Genomic DNA, 12,256 nt, shown 5'->3' with positions numbered 1-12,256 from the left:
GCAGGTCCGGACGGCACGGGCGAGTCTGGCGCTTCTGTCCGGCAGGTCCACTTGCAGTGTTCCCACCCGCCGCGTTCGTCTCTGCAAACACGCCGCAGTTTGAACAGTGCACATTCCTGCTGTTGTCCCGCGCCTCTGTTTGCCACACGTCTCTGCAGTCGCTGTGGCAGCCTGCGGCCGCTTCTGACACAGTTCTGACTCACTTCTGAAATGGTTCTGACCCACGTCTGACAGGCTCTGACACGGTTCTGACCCGCTCCGCCTCTCGTGGCCGCGGGTCGGAGGAGCCGTGGAGGAGGTGGGTTGTCGTCAGACTCGATGACTCTGAGAACCAGGTTCGTTCCAGGTGCTGGTCTGCAACCTGGGCCGGGGCACCAGGGCCTGGTGGGGGAGGGGCGCGGGTAAATAAATAAGAACATAAAAGATGCTTTGAGTGGGGAGGAGGGGGGGCGATCAAACATCCCTCTGTGGGCGAGCGATGGCTGCACTGCAGTGAGAGAGAGAGAGAGAGAGGGAGGGAGGGGGGCGTGTGAGGAGCCGCGTCACTCTGCAGGGTCCAGGACCAGGTTCGGCCCGGAGCGGCAGCAGAACTGCAGGCGTGTGTGTGTGTGCGCGTGTGTGGGGGGAGCTGGAGGAGGAGGAGCAGGTGAGGGGGGGGCGAGGAGGCGGGGCTCTGAGCTGCTGTATTTCTGGATCTGCTGAATGAAGCGGGAATAAAGATGTAGTGTGAAGTGAGGAGGGAACCAGAGCTGCGCTGAGCCTGAGAGCAGAGGACGGACGCGGAGCAGGACCCAGTCCTGAGGGCACCCTCCAGCGCATCAGGAAGGTAAGAGCCGTGCGCGCGCTGGGGGGGCGGCGGGGGGAGAGAGTCGGCCCGGACTCTCCGCTGGTGGAACTTGTTCGGAGTTGAGCAGAGGCGCCAGCACAAAGAGCCCAGTGTGTGTGTGTGTGTGAGTGTGTTTGGTCGGTCCAAGTCCGGACTCAGCACCTCCGTGTGGCTGCGCCCCACCAGGTTCAGCCTCAATTGGAGGCTTGAAAGGTCAAAATAACTGGCGTCCAGTCTGGTCCTGGTTCAGGTGAGAGGCTGGGGAACGGTCCCCACAAGGACAGCGAGACAGACGTGTGTGTGTGTGTCTCAGCGAGGGTCCACAGAGTTTCCTGGACCCGAGGCCGGGTCAGCTGACGGCAGACGCGCTTGGTCCTGCTCCTCTGGAGGCACCTGGTCCGGCGCCGCCCGGTCCTGGGACACTCTTTCATTAGAGGTCCGGCTTGGGGGCGTCCCGGGAGCGAGGCTCCGCCCACTCCCGCCGTCAGGTCCTGACCTCTGACCCCGAGGTCACAGAGCCGGCTCTGGATGACGGCGTGTCTCTGGTTCTGATCCAGATGCCCTCCCGCTGCAGGACGGCGCTCAACATCGCGGTCACCACGCTCTTCGCCGCCGTGGTGCTCTCCACCATCCTGCTGGCCTACGTGACAGGTGAGAGCGCGGCGTGCGAGCGTGTGCGGCGTCTCAGGCTCCCGTCTCCCGCAGGGTACCAGTTCATCCGCAGCGAGCAGCACCACCTGTCCTTCGGCCTCTACGGCGCCTTCCTGTCGCTGCACCTGCTGCTGCAGAGCCTCTTCGCCTACCTGGAGCAGCGGCGAATGAAGCGGCCGGCGCGGCCGCAGCACCTGCGCCGCTCCGTGGCCCTCTGCATCGCCGCCTACCAGGAGGACCCCGACTACCTGAGGAAGTGCCTGCGCAGCGTGCGGCGCATCTCGCTGCCGGGCCTGAAGGTGGTGCTGGTGGTGGACGGGAACCGGCCCGAGGACCGCTACATGATGGACATCTTCCAGGAGGTGATGGGCGGGGCCGAGCAGGCGGGCAGCCTGGTCTGGAAGGGCAACTACCACAGCGGCGCCGGCGCAGAGGAGGCGGCCCGAGTGGCCCGGCTGGTCCGGACCTGCAGGTTCTCCTGCATCATGCAGCAGTGGGGGGGCAAGAGGGAGGTGATGTACACGGCCTTCAAAGCTCTGGGCGACACTGTGGACTACATCCAGGTGAGGACCCGCTCTCTCTCTCTCACACACACACACACACACGCGTGGGGACCTCTCCTGGCCATCGCCCTTTCCCCGGCCTCTCAACAGGACCAGGACCAAGAGCCCGTTAGGTTTGAACCCTCAAACTGAGGCTGAACCTTGTGGGGTCCAGCCAAATGGTCCCCACAAGTGAGCATAAACCAGACACACACACACACACGGAGCTGGTTCATCCAGAAGAAGCGTCAAATCCTCCTGCAGCCTTGACCTCTGACCTCTGAGGTCACGTTCACACTGCGGGTTCTGTCTCCAGATAAAGCTCTTTCGGCTCAGAAGTCAGAGATGTGAACACAAGCCAGTCGGGTTTTGGCCGCGGACCTGATCCCAGCTGGAGAGGGCTTAGCTTCTGGCCTCAGATGACTCGGCGCTAGATGCTGGAAACTAGGTGTCCGGCGCAACTCCACACCAACATGATAGGTGCCGGCCAGTGAAGGGTCTGATGGCTGTCGGGGTGACCGACATGCTTCAGAAACAACTTCTCAGGCTCCCAGAACGCTGAGGTGAGCAGCTTCAGCTGCAGGAGACTGGAGCTGGGGAACAGGAGCGCGGCGCAGCACAGCGGTCCAGGACTGGAGGTGTGTGCGGGGGTTTGATAGCTCAGGTGTTTTCTCCTTTATTAGGCTGATCAACACCTGATGTTGCTGACAGACAGAGTTGCTTCAGTGAATCACGCTGCGCTCTACAGTCACTGTTCTCACCGCTGTGATCTGCAGCTGTCACTGCATGAGGAGCACAGTGAGGAGGAACGCGTTACTGAAGATTACCAGACCATTCATGGATCACTTCTGACGTCTGGATCTGGACTTCACTGACTGAAACCTTCTCCATCCTCAGTCATCTCTCTCACTGTGGTCAAGGTGTCGTGAGAGCAGCGTGGACCGATCCAGACGCTCCGTATTACACAGCTTGTTTCCTTGTAAAACAAACATGACGAGACTCTTCCATGTTTAGTTTTGGCTGTGAAACGCCAGCTCCGTCATCAGTTCACCCGACCCCTCAGATCCAGCCGAGACAGAACCCTCAGTGTGAAAAGGCCCCGGCCCGAGCCCCAGGATGTGGGCGGCGTGGTGGCGATTGGCCCCGGGGCCAAGGCCCGGACAGGCGCGCTCTCTCACCCGTCCCACCTGTGCTCCCAGGTCTGTGACTCGGACACGGTTCTGGATCCTGCGTGCAGCATGGAGATGCTGAAGATCCTGGAGGACGACCCCACGGTGGGTGGAGTCGGAGGAGACGTCCAGGTGGGTGCACCGGCGCCGCGCCGCGCCTCGCCGCGCCGCCCTGACCCGCCGCCGCTCCTCCACAGATCCTCAACAAGTACGACTCGTGGATCTCCTTCCTCAGCAGCGTGCGCTACTGGATGGCCTTCAACGTGGAGCGCGCCTGCCAGTCCTACTTTGGCTGCGTGCAGTGCATCAGCGGGCCCCTGGGCATGTACCGCAACGCCCTGCTGCAGAGCTTCCTGGAGCCCTGGTACCAGCAGACCTTCCTGGGCTCCAAGTGCAGCTTCGGCGACGACCGCCACCTCACCAACCGCGTGCTGAGCCGCGGCTACAAGACCAAGTTCACGGCGCGCTCGCGCTGCCAGACGGAGACGCCCACGCGCTACCTGCGCTGGCTCAACCAGCAGACGCGCTGGAGCAAGTCCTACTTCCGCGAGTGGCTCTACAGCGCGCTGTGGTTCCACAAGCACAGCCTGTGGATGACCTACGAGTCGCTGGTCACCGGCTTCTTCCCCTTCTTCCTGGTGGCCACCGTGCTGCAGCTCTTCTACCGCGGCCGGCTGTGGAGCATCCTGCTCTTCCTGCTGACGGTGCAGCTGGTGGGCGTGGTGAAGGCCAGCTACGCCTGCTTCCTGCGCGGCAGCCTGCTCATGAGCTTCATGTCGCTCTACTCGCTGCTCTACATGTCCAGCCTGCTGCCCGCCAAGATCTTCGCCCTGCTCACCATCAACAAGGCGGGCTGGGGCACCTCGGGCCGCCGCAGGATCGTGGTCAACCTGGTGGGCGCCGTGCCCGTCACGGTGTGGGCGCTGGTGCTGCTGGGGGGCGTGGCCTACACCGTCTACTGCGAGGCGCAGGAGCCCTTCGGCGCCACCGAGCGGGCGCTGCTGCTGGCCGGGACGCTCCTCTACGCCTCCTACTGGCTGGTGCTGCTGCTGCTCTACCTGGCCATCGTGGCCAAGCGCTGCGGCAAGCGGGAGGAGCGCTTCCCGCTGCCGTACGGCCAGGCCTAGCCCCGCCCCCACAGGGTCACCAGCAGACGCGCGGCTCCACCAACCGAGCAATAAACGTGAGTTTTAGTCCAAACAGTTTCTGCCGCTCGTCTGTCGTCTCCCGCCGCTGACCTTTGACCTCAGCAGTTGGCGAGGCGGGACAGCTTCAGCCGGTCTCTCTCACACACACACACACGTGTTTGTTTTGCTGTCTTTGTGAGGACCACTCCTGGACGTGGCCCTTTCCCCAGCCTCTTATTCTGGAGCACGAACCCACAAAACTCAACATGGACCAACGGTCCTCATGAGATCAGTGTCTGGTCAAAGCTTGGTCCGCACAGGAACATGAACTCATGTGCACACAGCTGCTGAGACGCCTGGAACCAGAGTTTCTTTGATTCAGACTCCTGAACAGAAGGCGAATGTTCCGACTCTCCTCCACACAGACGCCCTTTCATCCGGTCCGTCCGTCTGAGGCGCTGCAGTCCTGTGGTGTCGCTCAGGTGTGTGTGTGTGTGTGCGTGCGTGCGTGTGAGCGTGCGTGCGCCGAGCCACCGAGGTCCAGGTCGGGTCGGGCCTCTTTATTTCAAACTTCACAGCAAACAAACAGAGCAGGTCCAGTTCCGCCGCGCGCCTCACGTCCCCGTGTTTTGGGTCCAAACAGGAAGCGATGACGCGCGCGCTGATGAATGGCTCCTCACACCCGCTTGGGCACGTGGGTGATGATGGGTTTGGGGCGGGTCTTGAAGATGAGCTTCCGCTTGACGAGCGCCGCCACCGTGTAGCACGTGCTCTGCGGCGGCTCCGTCTCCGTGGCGAGCTCCCGCGAGCCCCCGCCGTGTTTGGTGAGGACGGCGAACGGCTTGTCCAGCTTCACCTGCTTGCCGTACAGGATGTGGTGTCCCACGATGAGCACGGGCGCCCCCTGGTGGCGGGAGCGAGGCGCGGCGTCAGCGGGGAGGCGGCTGGCGCCGGGACTCCGGACTTACCTCGCGGGTGTAGAGCAGGTCGCCCAGCAGGTTTCCCGCCAGGCCGGAGTCGCGCCGCGACACCATCTCGCCCTGCAGCTCCAGCAGCAGCCACTCCGGGGCTCTGGCGCCGTCCGCGCTGGCGCTGCGGGGACGGTCACGTCAGACACACACACACACACACACACACACACATATGCACCGGACACTCCCTTACCGGACCACGATCTGGACCATGAGCCGGCCACACGCAGGACACACGGACACAGCCGACGTTGGTTTCGGCGCCTCGCTTTTCCCGCCAGGAGCCACGCGATGACGCGCTTCCGTGACGTAGCCGGTAGTTCCCGTTCACTTCCGGGTCAGAGGTCCCCACGTGCTGTTGATGCTCCAGAAGGCGGCGTGAGCGTCTGGTGTCGGCTCGGAACAAGCGATGGCGGAGTTCAAGGTTCACCGAGTCCGCTTCTTCGACCACATGCCCAGCGGGATCCGGGCCCTGGCCCACAACCGCCGGACCCAGCGGCTGGCTCTGGTGCGCGCGGACGGCGCCGTGGAGCTCTTCAACTTCTCGGACAACTACTTCCAGGAGAAGGTGAGCGAGGCGGCCGCGTCCCACCTGGGGGGGGGGAGCGGAGCCTCGAGGCGTCGCGACGCGACGTCCTCCAACTGAGGATTCGTGGGGTCCTGACGAGTTGTGCGCGTGCCCCTCACAAGGACGGTGTTTTGTGTGAAGATCAACCAGACGCGCGCGCGCTGTGACTTGTGTTGTGATGACGCCACACGCGTGCCGTGACCCCGCGGATCTCCGCTCTCGCCCGCAGGTGGTCCCGGGTCAGGACGGCAGCGGGGTGGAGGGCGTGTGCTGGGTCGGCGCGCGCCTCTTCAGCGCCGGACTGAACGGCGAAATCACCGAGTACGACCTGGAGAACCTGCGGCCCCGCTACAGCCTGGAGGCCTACGGGGGCCCCATCTGGACCCTGGGCTGCAACCCGCAGGAGACTCTGCTGGCGGTGAGTCGGGCCGGAGACTCGGCCGGCGGGTCGTTGGCGCTGACCGCTGTCTGTTGCAGGTGGGCTGTGAGGACGGGTCGGTGAAGCTCTTCGAGGTTCTCCAGGACAGAATCCAGTTCCAGAGGAACCTGGACCGGCAGAAAGGTGAGACCTGCGCCGGCCGCTGGGGGTCGGTCTCACATCCCTTCTGGTTCTGGTCCGGCAGGTCGGATCGTCTCGCTGTCCTGGCACCCGTCCGGGAGCCTCCTGGCCGCCGGGATGGTGGACGTGATCCGAGTCTTTGACGTGGAGACGGGTAAGCATGGGGACCTCCGAAGGCCAGACGCGAGCGTCGCTGACCACGCCCCTCCCCTGCCCGCAGGTCACTCCACCCAGCGGCTGCTGGTGGAGCGCGGCGCCGGAGCCGCCCGCAGCCGCGAGGTGGTGGTCTGGAGCCTGCTGTTCCTGGCCGACGGCACCGTCGTCAGCGGCGACTCCGCCGGGAAGGTCCAGATGTGGGACAGCGCTACGGGCACGCTGGTCCGCTCCCACCTGCTCAGCAAGTGGGACGTCCTGGTCCTGGCTCTGTGCGAGGTCCGACTCCAGTTTGAAGGACGCAGGGCGAGAAACCGGCGGCGAGTGACGGCGTGAAATGTTGCAGGACGGAAGCAGCCTGGTGGCCGGGACGTCGGAGGGAACCGTGGTCCAGTTCCAGCTCCTGCCCTGCACCGTGGACGGCCAGGAGAAGGAGTGGGTCCGGACCAGGACCTTCAAGAACCACAGCCACGACGTGAGGGCGCTGGTGCACACCAGCACGGCCGTGGTGTCGGGAGGTGAGTGGCTCGCCGCCGGCGCCGCCGCGGCGCCGCCGCCCTTCTGACTCCTCCTCTGTGGCCAGGCATGGACACGCAGCTGGTGGTGCGCCCCCTGCTGGACAGGGTGGAGAAGAACACGCAGGAGTCGGCGCTGCGCAGGATCGCGTTCCCTCACGTGAGTCGGCGAGCTCGGCCGGCGTCGCCGCGGAGACTGACGCGCCTCTGTCTGCTCCGCAGCGGAGCCTGGTGTCCTGCGCCACCAAGGCCGGGCTGCTGCTCTTCCAGTTCCCCGGGCACCTGGAGCTGTGGCGGCTGGGCGAGGGCGACGCACACGGTGAGTCCCTGGTGACGGCGTGGTGCGGCACGCTGCTGCGGAGGTCGCTGAGGTCTCGCGCGTGCGCTCCTTCCCAGGCAGGGCCGGCGGGTGTGTGGCGGTGAAGAGGAAACCAGAGAAGCTGCTGCTGCTGAGGAAGAAGGTTGGTGGTTCAGAGCCCAGTGCAGCAGCCGCCGCCGCTGATCTGACGCTGCGCCGCTCCTGCAGGGACGCCAGCACATCTCCTGCAGCGCCGTGTCTCCCTGCGGCTCCTGGCTGGTCTACTCCACCGTGTCGTCCGTGCGTCTCTACCGCCTGCGCCTGGGCCCCGGCGCCATCAGCCTGGAGAAGGTGAGAGCGCTGAGGCGCGCCCTGGGACCTGCTCCGTCACCGGCCTCTGCTGCTGCCGCCGCAGGTGTCCAGGCTGCCCAGGGAGCTGGGCTGGGCCGCCCGCTTCTGCTTCTCCGCCGACTCCTCCACGCTCTTTGCCGCGTCCAGCCGCTCGTCCGTCCTCGTGCTGTCGCTCGCCGAGTCCTCCTGCCGCCACCTGTGCACGCTGCGACCCCTGTCAGGTGAGCCCCGCCCTGGTGACCTCTGCCCTGGTGACCTCTGCCCTCGGCCCGCAGGCTCCCGCCAGCCGCTCCACCTGCTGGTCACCAGCCAGGACGGCCGGTGGCTCGCCGCCGCCAACACCGACGGCGAGGTGCACGTCTACAATCTGCAGAAGCTGAAGGTGCGTATGTGAGTGCGTCACTATCCTTGTGTGGACCCGTCTCTGGTCCAGGGTGATGGCCAGGAGAGGTCCTCACAGGGACAAGCGCGCGCGCACGTGTGTGTGTGTGAGAGACTGACCTGCATGTCCCCAGCTCCACTGCACGCTCCCGGTCTACAGCTCCTGTCCCACAGCCCTGGGCCTCCACCCGAGCTCCGGCCACCTGGTGACGGTCCACGCTGACCAGCAGGTGAGGAGGCGCGGCGCCTGCTGTCCGCTGACGCAGCTCACCCGAGTGTGTGTGTGTGTGTGTGTGTGTGTGTGTGTGTGTGTGTGTGTGTGTGTGTGTGTGTGTGTGTGTGTGTGTGTGTGTGTGTGTGTGTGTGTGTGTGTGTGTGTGTGTGTGTGTGTGTGTGTGTGTGTGTGTGTGTGTGGCGCAGGTGTTTGAGTTCTCCCTGCTGCAGAAGGAGTACACGGCGTGGAGCCGGCAGCTGCAGGGACACGGGCTCCACCCCCTCTGGCTGCAGAGGGACACGCCGGTCACACACGTGACCTTCAACCCTCAGAATCCCGCACACATCCTGCTGCACGACACCTTCATGTTCTGCGTCTTAGACAAGAGTCAGGTCAGTCTTCCGAGGGGGGCGCCGGCGGCGCACTTCCGTCTGACACCCTGAGACTCCTGCTTCCTGCAGCCGCTGCCCGACGCCTCCAGCCAGCTCTTCAACCAGAGCGCCCTCCAGAGGCTGCCGGAGGCCGAGCGCCGGCGCCAGAGCCACGCCTTCAAGATCTGCAAGAGCTTCCAGGTGGGCGGTGTTCTTCAGTCCCTGTGAGGACCACAGGCAGGACGTTTGGGCTCAGTGTGAGGGAGAGGCGAAGAAGCAGGTGCAGGCAGCAGGAATCATGGGAGTCGGGGGTGATGTGGGGCCAAAGGCTGGCGAGGCTTGGTTTGGAGAAGACAGGAGGCACGTGCTCAGGTGTGTAGGAGACCAAGTCAGAGAGGCTGGATGGAGATGGTTCAGAGAGAGAGAATTGGTAGATGAAGATGTTGGAGCTGCCAGGCAGAAGGTGGAGAGGAAGGCCACAGAGGAGAGTGATGGAGGAGGACATGAGAAGGTTGGAGAGGAGAGGGAGCAGGTGGAGGATGAGGTTCATTTTGGTCGGTCCTCACTCAGTCAAACCCACAAAACTGCTCAGTTATTATAACTGGGGCTGAGGCCAGGAGAGGTCCTCACAAGGACAGAGAGACAAGCATGTGTGTGTGTGTGAGAGATGCTGACGCTGCTCTGGTCCCCGCAGCACCTCATGTGTGTCCGGCTGCTGGAGGACCAGTCTCTGGTGGTGGTGGAGCGCCCCCTGCTGGACATCTCTGCTCAACTGCCGGCTCCCGTGCGACAGAAGAAGTTTGCCACATGAGAAGCTCCTCCACATGTTTTCATCGAATAAAGTGTGTGTTGTCACGTGAGCAGCCGGGTGTGTGTGTGAGTGATCTGGGTCATGACCCGTGACCCCTGACCCCGAGGGCAGCGGAACTCAGGAGGCCAGAACAAGGGGTTGAGGAGGCAACACACAACTTTATTTGCTGCGGGACCAAAGCAGAGCTGTCCACTGCAGACACGGTCGGCCTCTAAAACGGGCCGGAGCTGTCTCAGACTTGTGAAGTCTCACGGGTTCGTGCTGCAGCCGGGCGCCGCCCGCTGCGTCGCACTGGCGCCCGACGCGTTCTACAACGAAGGCGGCGGGCGGAGCGACCACGCGGCCGCTGGTCTTCAGTGGAGGGGCGCCACGCAGGTGCAGCCCACCTGCACCTGCACCTGCACCCGCTCCAGCCGGTAGCCGCTCTGGCCCTGACACGGGACCTTCTTCAGGAAGGTGCGGGCCTGGACCACCGGCGCCGAGTTGTACTGCTCCGTCTCGTTGATGGTTCCGGTCTCGCTGTCGAACAGGATGCAGCCGGCGCAGAGACACTCGGCCTCCGAGTAGGTCTCGGGCAGGTGGTCCTTCAGGGTCTTCTTCCTGTGGAGGTGGGGTCAGAGGTCAGGGAGGCCCAGTGAAACCCACCTGAGGACATGTGAGCTGCCGGCGCCCCCTCGTGGCTGCAGGTGTCACCGCAAGCTCCGCAGAGTTTTCAGAATAAAACTCGCTCCTGATTCAGACGTCACCAGAGGACTGAGGCGTCATCCTTTGGGTGAGAGAGAGTCAGGTGAGAGCGTCGGGTCTCACCCGACTCTCTCTCTCACCTGACTCTCTCACATCTGACTCTCTCTCTCTCACCTGACTCTCTCACCTGACTCTCATCTGACTCTCTCTCATCTGACTCTCTCTCTCACCTGACTCTCTCTCCCTCTCACCCAACTCTCTCTCACCTGACTCTCTCTCCCTCTCACTCTCTCATCTGACTCTCTCTCTCACCCGACTCTCTCTCATCTGACTCTCTCTCTCACCTGACTCTCTCTCCCTCTCACTCTCTCATCTGACTCTCTCTCTCACCTGACTCTCTCTCCCTCTCACTCTCTCATCTGACTCTCTCTCTCACCCGACTCTCTCTCTCACCCGACTCTCTCTCATCTGACTCTCTCTCTCACCTGACTCTCTCTCCCTCTCACTCTCTCATCTGACTCTCTCTCTCACCTGACTCTCTCTCCCTCTCACTCTCTCACCTGACTCTCTCTCTCACCCGACTCTCTCTCATCTGACTCTCTCTCTCACCTGACTCTCTCTCTCTCTCTCTCTCCCTCTCTCCCTCTCTCTCTCACCTGACTCTCTCTCACCCGACTCTCTCTCATCTGACTCTCTCTCTCACCTGACTCTCTCTCACCCGACTCTCTCTCTCTCTCCCTCCCTCTCTCTCTCTCTCCCTCTCTCATCTGACTCTCTCTCTCACCCGACTCTCTCTCCCTCTCACTCTCTCTCTCTCACCCGACTCTCTCTCACCTGACTCTCTCTCACCCGACTCTCTCTCCCTCCCTCTCTCTCTCTCTCCCTCTCTCATCTGACTCTCTCTCTCACCCGACTCTCTCTCCCTCTCACTCTCTCTCTCTCACCCGACTCTCTCTCACCTGACTCTCTCTCACCCGACTCTCTCTCCCTCCCTCTCTCTCTCTCACCTGACTCTCTCTCACCCGGTGAACAACGCCGCACCCACCCACGACTCGAAACGACCTCAGCGGTTGTCATCCAAGTCCACGTCAGGGATGAGGAGCGACAGCGAAGCCCCGTGTTCCATTCGAAAGACTGGGATCGAACTCCTAAAGCGAGCGGGAGCCGGACCGTGAAACCCACGTGACTGGTGACGGGCACTCGACGAGCCTCGCGCGCTCCACGCCAATCACGTCCACCGTATTACCCGAGCGAACCTTGGCCGCGGGCGCAGCGCGGGACTCACACATATCTCCAGGGCGACAGGGAGCGCTCGTGGATGCCGCCGGAGCGGAGGAGGTGCGCCGGGCAGGAGGTGGGAGCGCTGTCCGCCAGCGGCTCCGAGAAGCGCCGCTGCCACCGCTCCGCCAGCCTCTTCAGCCTCGTCTGGTTGTGGAGGCAGCGCGCGTCACAGCGCCACGCGGCGGCCAGGAGGAGGAGGAGAACCTGTGGGGAGGAGGAGGAGAGGATGGTGATGAAGAGCAAGTGTCCGGAGCGCAGAGCCAGCGCCGCGGACGCCGCTGTTCCACCCGACACTCGCCAGCGAGCGACAACGGACCCTTTGTCTTTTCGCGACTGAGCGAGTCCGTCGATTGTCAAACTGAAAACCGCGTGCTCAGATCGCGACACCTTCCGAGGTGCCGTCCGTGAACGCAGCACCGCGCAAGGCTCGCGCATCGGCCACAGACACCCGAGCATGAGCAGGCCAAGCTCAACCAAGTCGTGACGAGCGCGAGGGCCGTGGCGGCGGCGCTCACCTTGACGTCCATCACGTGCGTGCGCTCCGCTGCCGATGCTCTCCATCACCGCCGCGCCACTATTTATCCTTCGCGGCATGAGGAAATGGCAACGTCATCAAGAGACTTCCTCTTTCCCGCAGCAGAGTCAGAGCCCCGCCCTCCCTCACCTGCCGCGTGACGTCACCACGAGAGCGCAGACCCTCCGCAGCTGGAAAATGTCATTAAATGTGGCGGGAGTTTATGAGCGCGCTGACGCGGGGAGCGAGACTTTTCCACTGGACTCCCGC

The 12,256-nt window shown here is 63.5% G+C and overlaps 4 protein-coding genes across 5 annotated transcripts; 2 read left to right on the top strand and 2 right to left on the bottom strand.

Annotated features, from left to right (window-relative positions):
- Positions 1 to 696: 696 nt before the first annotated feature.
- On the top strand, positions 697 to 4,315 carry has3 (hyaluronan synthase 3). Its single transcript, XM_053885917.1, has 5 exons — positions 697 to 826; positions 1,384 to 1,477; positions 1,532 to 2,040; positions 3,219 to 3,320; positions 3,386 to 4,315. Exons 2-5 carry the CDS (start codon positions 1,384 to 1,386, stop codon positions 4,313 to 4,315), a joined length of 1,635 nt encoding a protein of 544 aa, XP_053741892.1. The 5' UTR covers positions 697 to 826.
- A 544-nt stretch (positions 4,316 to 4,859) lies between these two features.
- Positions 4,860 to 5,937, bottom strand: chtf8 (CTF8, chromosome transmission fidelity factor 8 homolog (S. cerevisiae)). Its single transcript, XM_053886142.1, has 3 exons — positions 5,480 to 5,937; positions 5,284 to 5,407; positions 4,860 to 5,219 (listed from the first exon to the last, which is right to left on the bottom strand). Exons 1-3 carry the CDS (start codon positions 5,497 to 5,499, stop codon positions 4,992 to 4,994), a joined length of 372 nt encoding a protein of 123 aa, XP_053742117.1. The 5' UTR covers positions 5,500 to 5,937; the 3' UTR covers positions 4,860 to 4,991.
- On the top strand, positions 5,442 to 9,754 carry utp4 (UTP4 small subunit processome component). The gene is made up of 16 exons (XM_053886107.1): positions 5,442 to 5,854; positions 6,084 to 6,272; positions 6,332 to 6,416; positions 6,478 to 6,567; positions 6,634 to 6,845; positions 6,913 to 7,084; positions 7,150 to 7,241; positions 7,304 to 7,400; positions 7,478 to 7,542; positions 7,608 to 7,730; positions 7,795 to 7,951; positions 8,006 to 8,112; positions 8,246 to 8,341; positions 8,532 to 8,717; positions 8,787 to 8,897; positions 9,391 to 9,754. The coding sequence occupies exons 1-16, from the start codon at positions 5,696 to 5,698 to the stop codon at positions 9,505 to 9,507; spliced, it is 2,058 nt and encodes a 685-aa protein (XP_053742082.1). The 5' UTR covers positions 5,442 to 5,695; the 3' UTR covers positions 9,508 to 9,754.
- Positions 9,325 to 12,121, bottom strand: il17c (interleukin 17c). 2 transcript variants are annotated; one of them, XM_053886133.1, is made up of 3 exons: positions 11,988 to 12,094; positions 11,477 to 11,676; positions 9,325 to 10,107 (listed from the first exon to the last, which is right to left on the bottom strand). In XM_053886133.1, exons 1-3 carry the CDS (start codon positions 11,997 to 11,999, stop codon positions 9,861 to 9,863), a joined length of 459 nt encoding a protein of 152 aa, XP_053742108.1. In that variant the 5' UTR covers positions 12,000 to 12,094; the 3' UTR covers positions 9,325 to 9,860. The 2 variants fall into 2 exon arrangements, with proteins under 2 accessions (XP_053742108.1, XP_053742107.1); XM_053886132.1 differs by having other exon boundaries at positions 11,477 to 12,121.
- Between the last annotated feature and the right edge of the window lie 135 nt (positions 12,122 to 12,256).

Source organism: Synchiropus splendidus, chromosome 14 (genome assembly GCF_027744825.2).
Source record: "Synchiropus splendidus isolate RoL2022-P1 chromosome 14, RoL_Sspl_1.0, whole genome shotgun sequence".
Classification (NCBI taxonomy): Eukaryota; Metazoa; Chordata; class Actinopteri; order Syngnathiformes; family Callionymidae; genus Synchiropus; species Synchiropus splendidus.
Note: the sequence above shows the minus strand (reverse complement) of the source record. Positions and strands in the feature narration are given on the sequence as shown.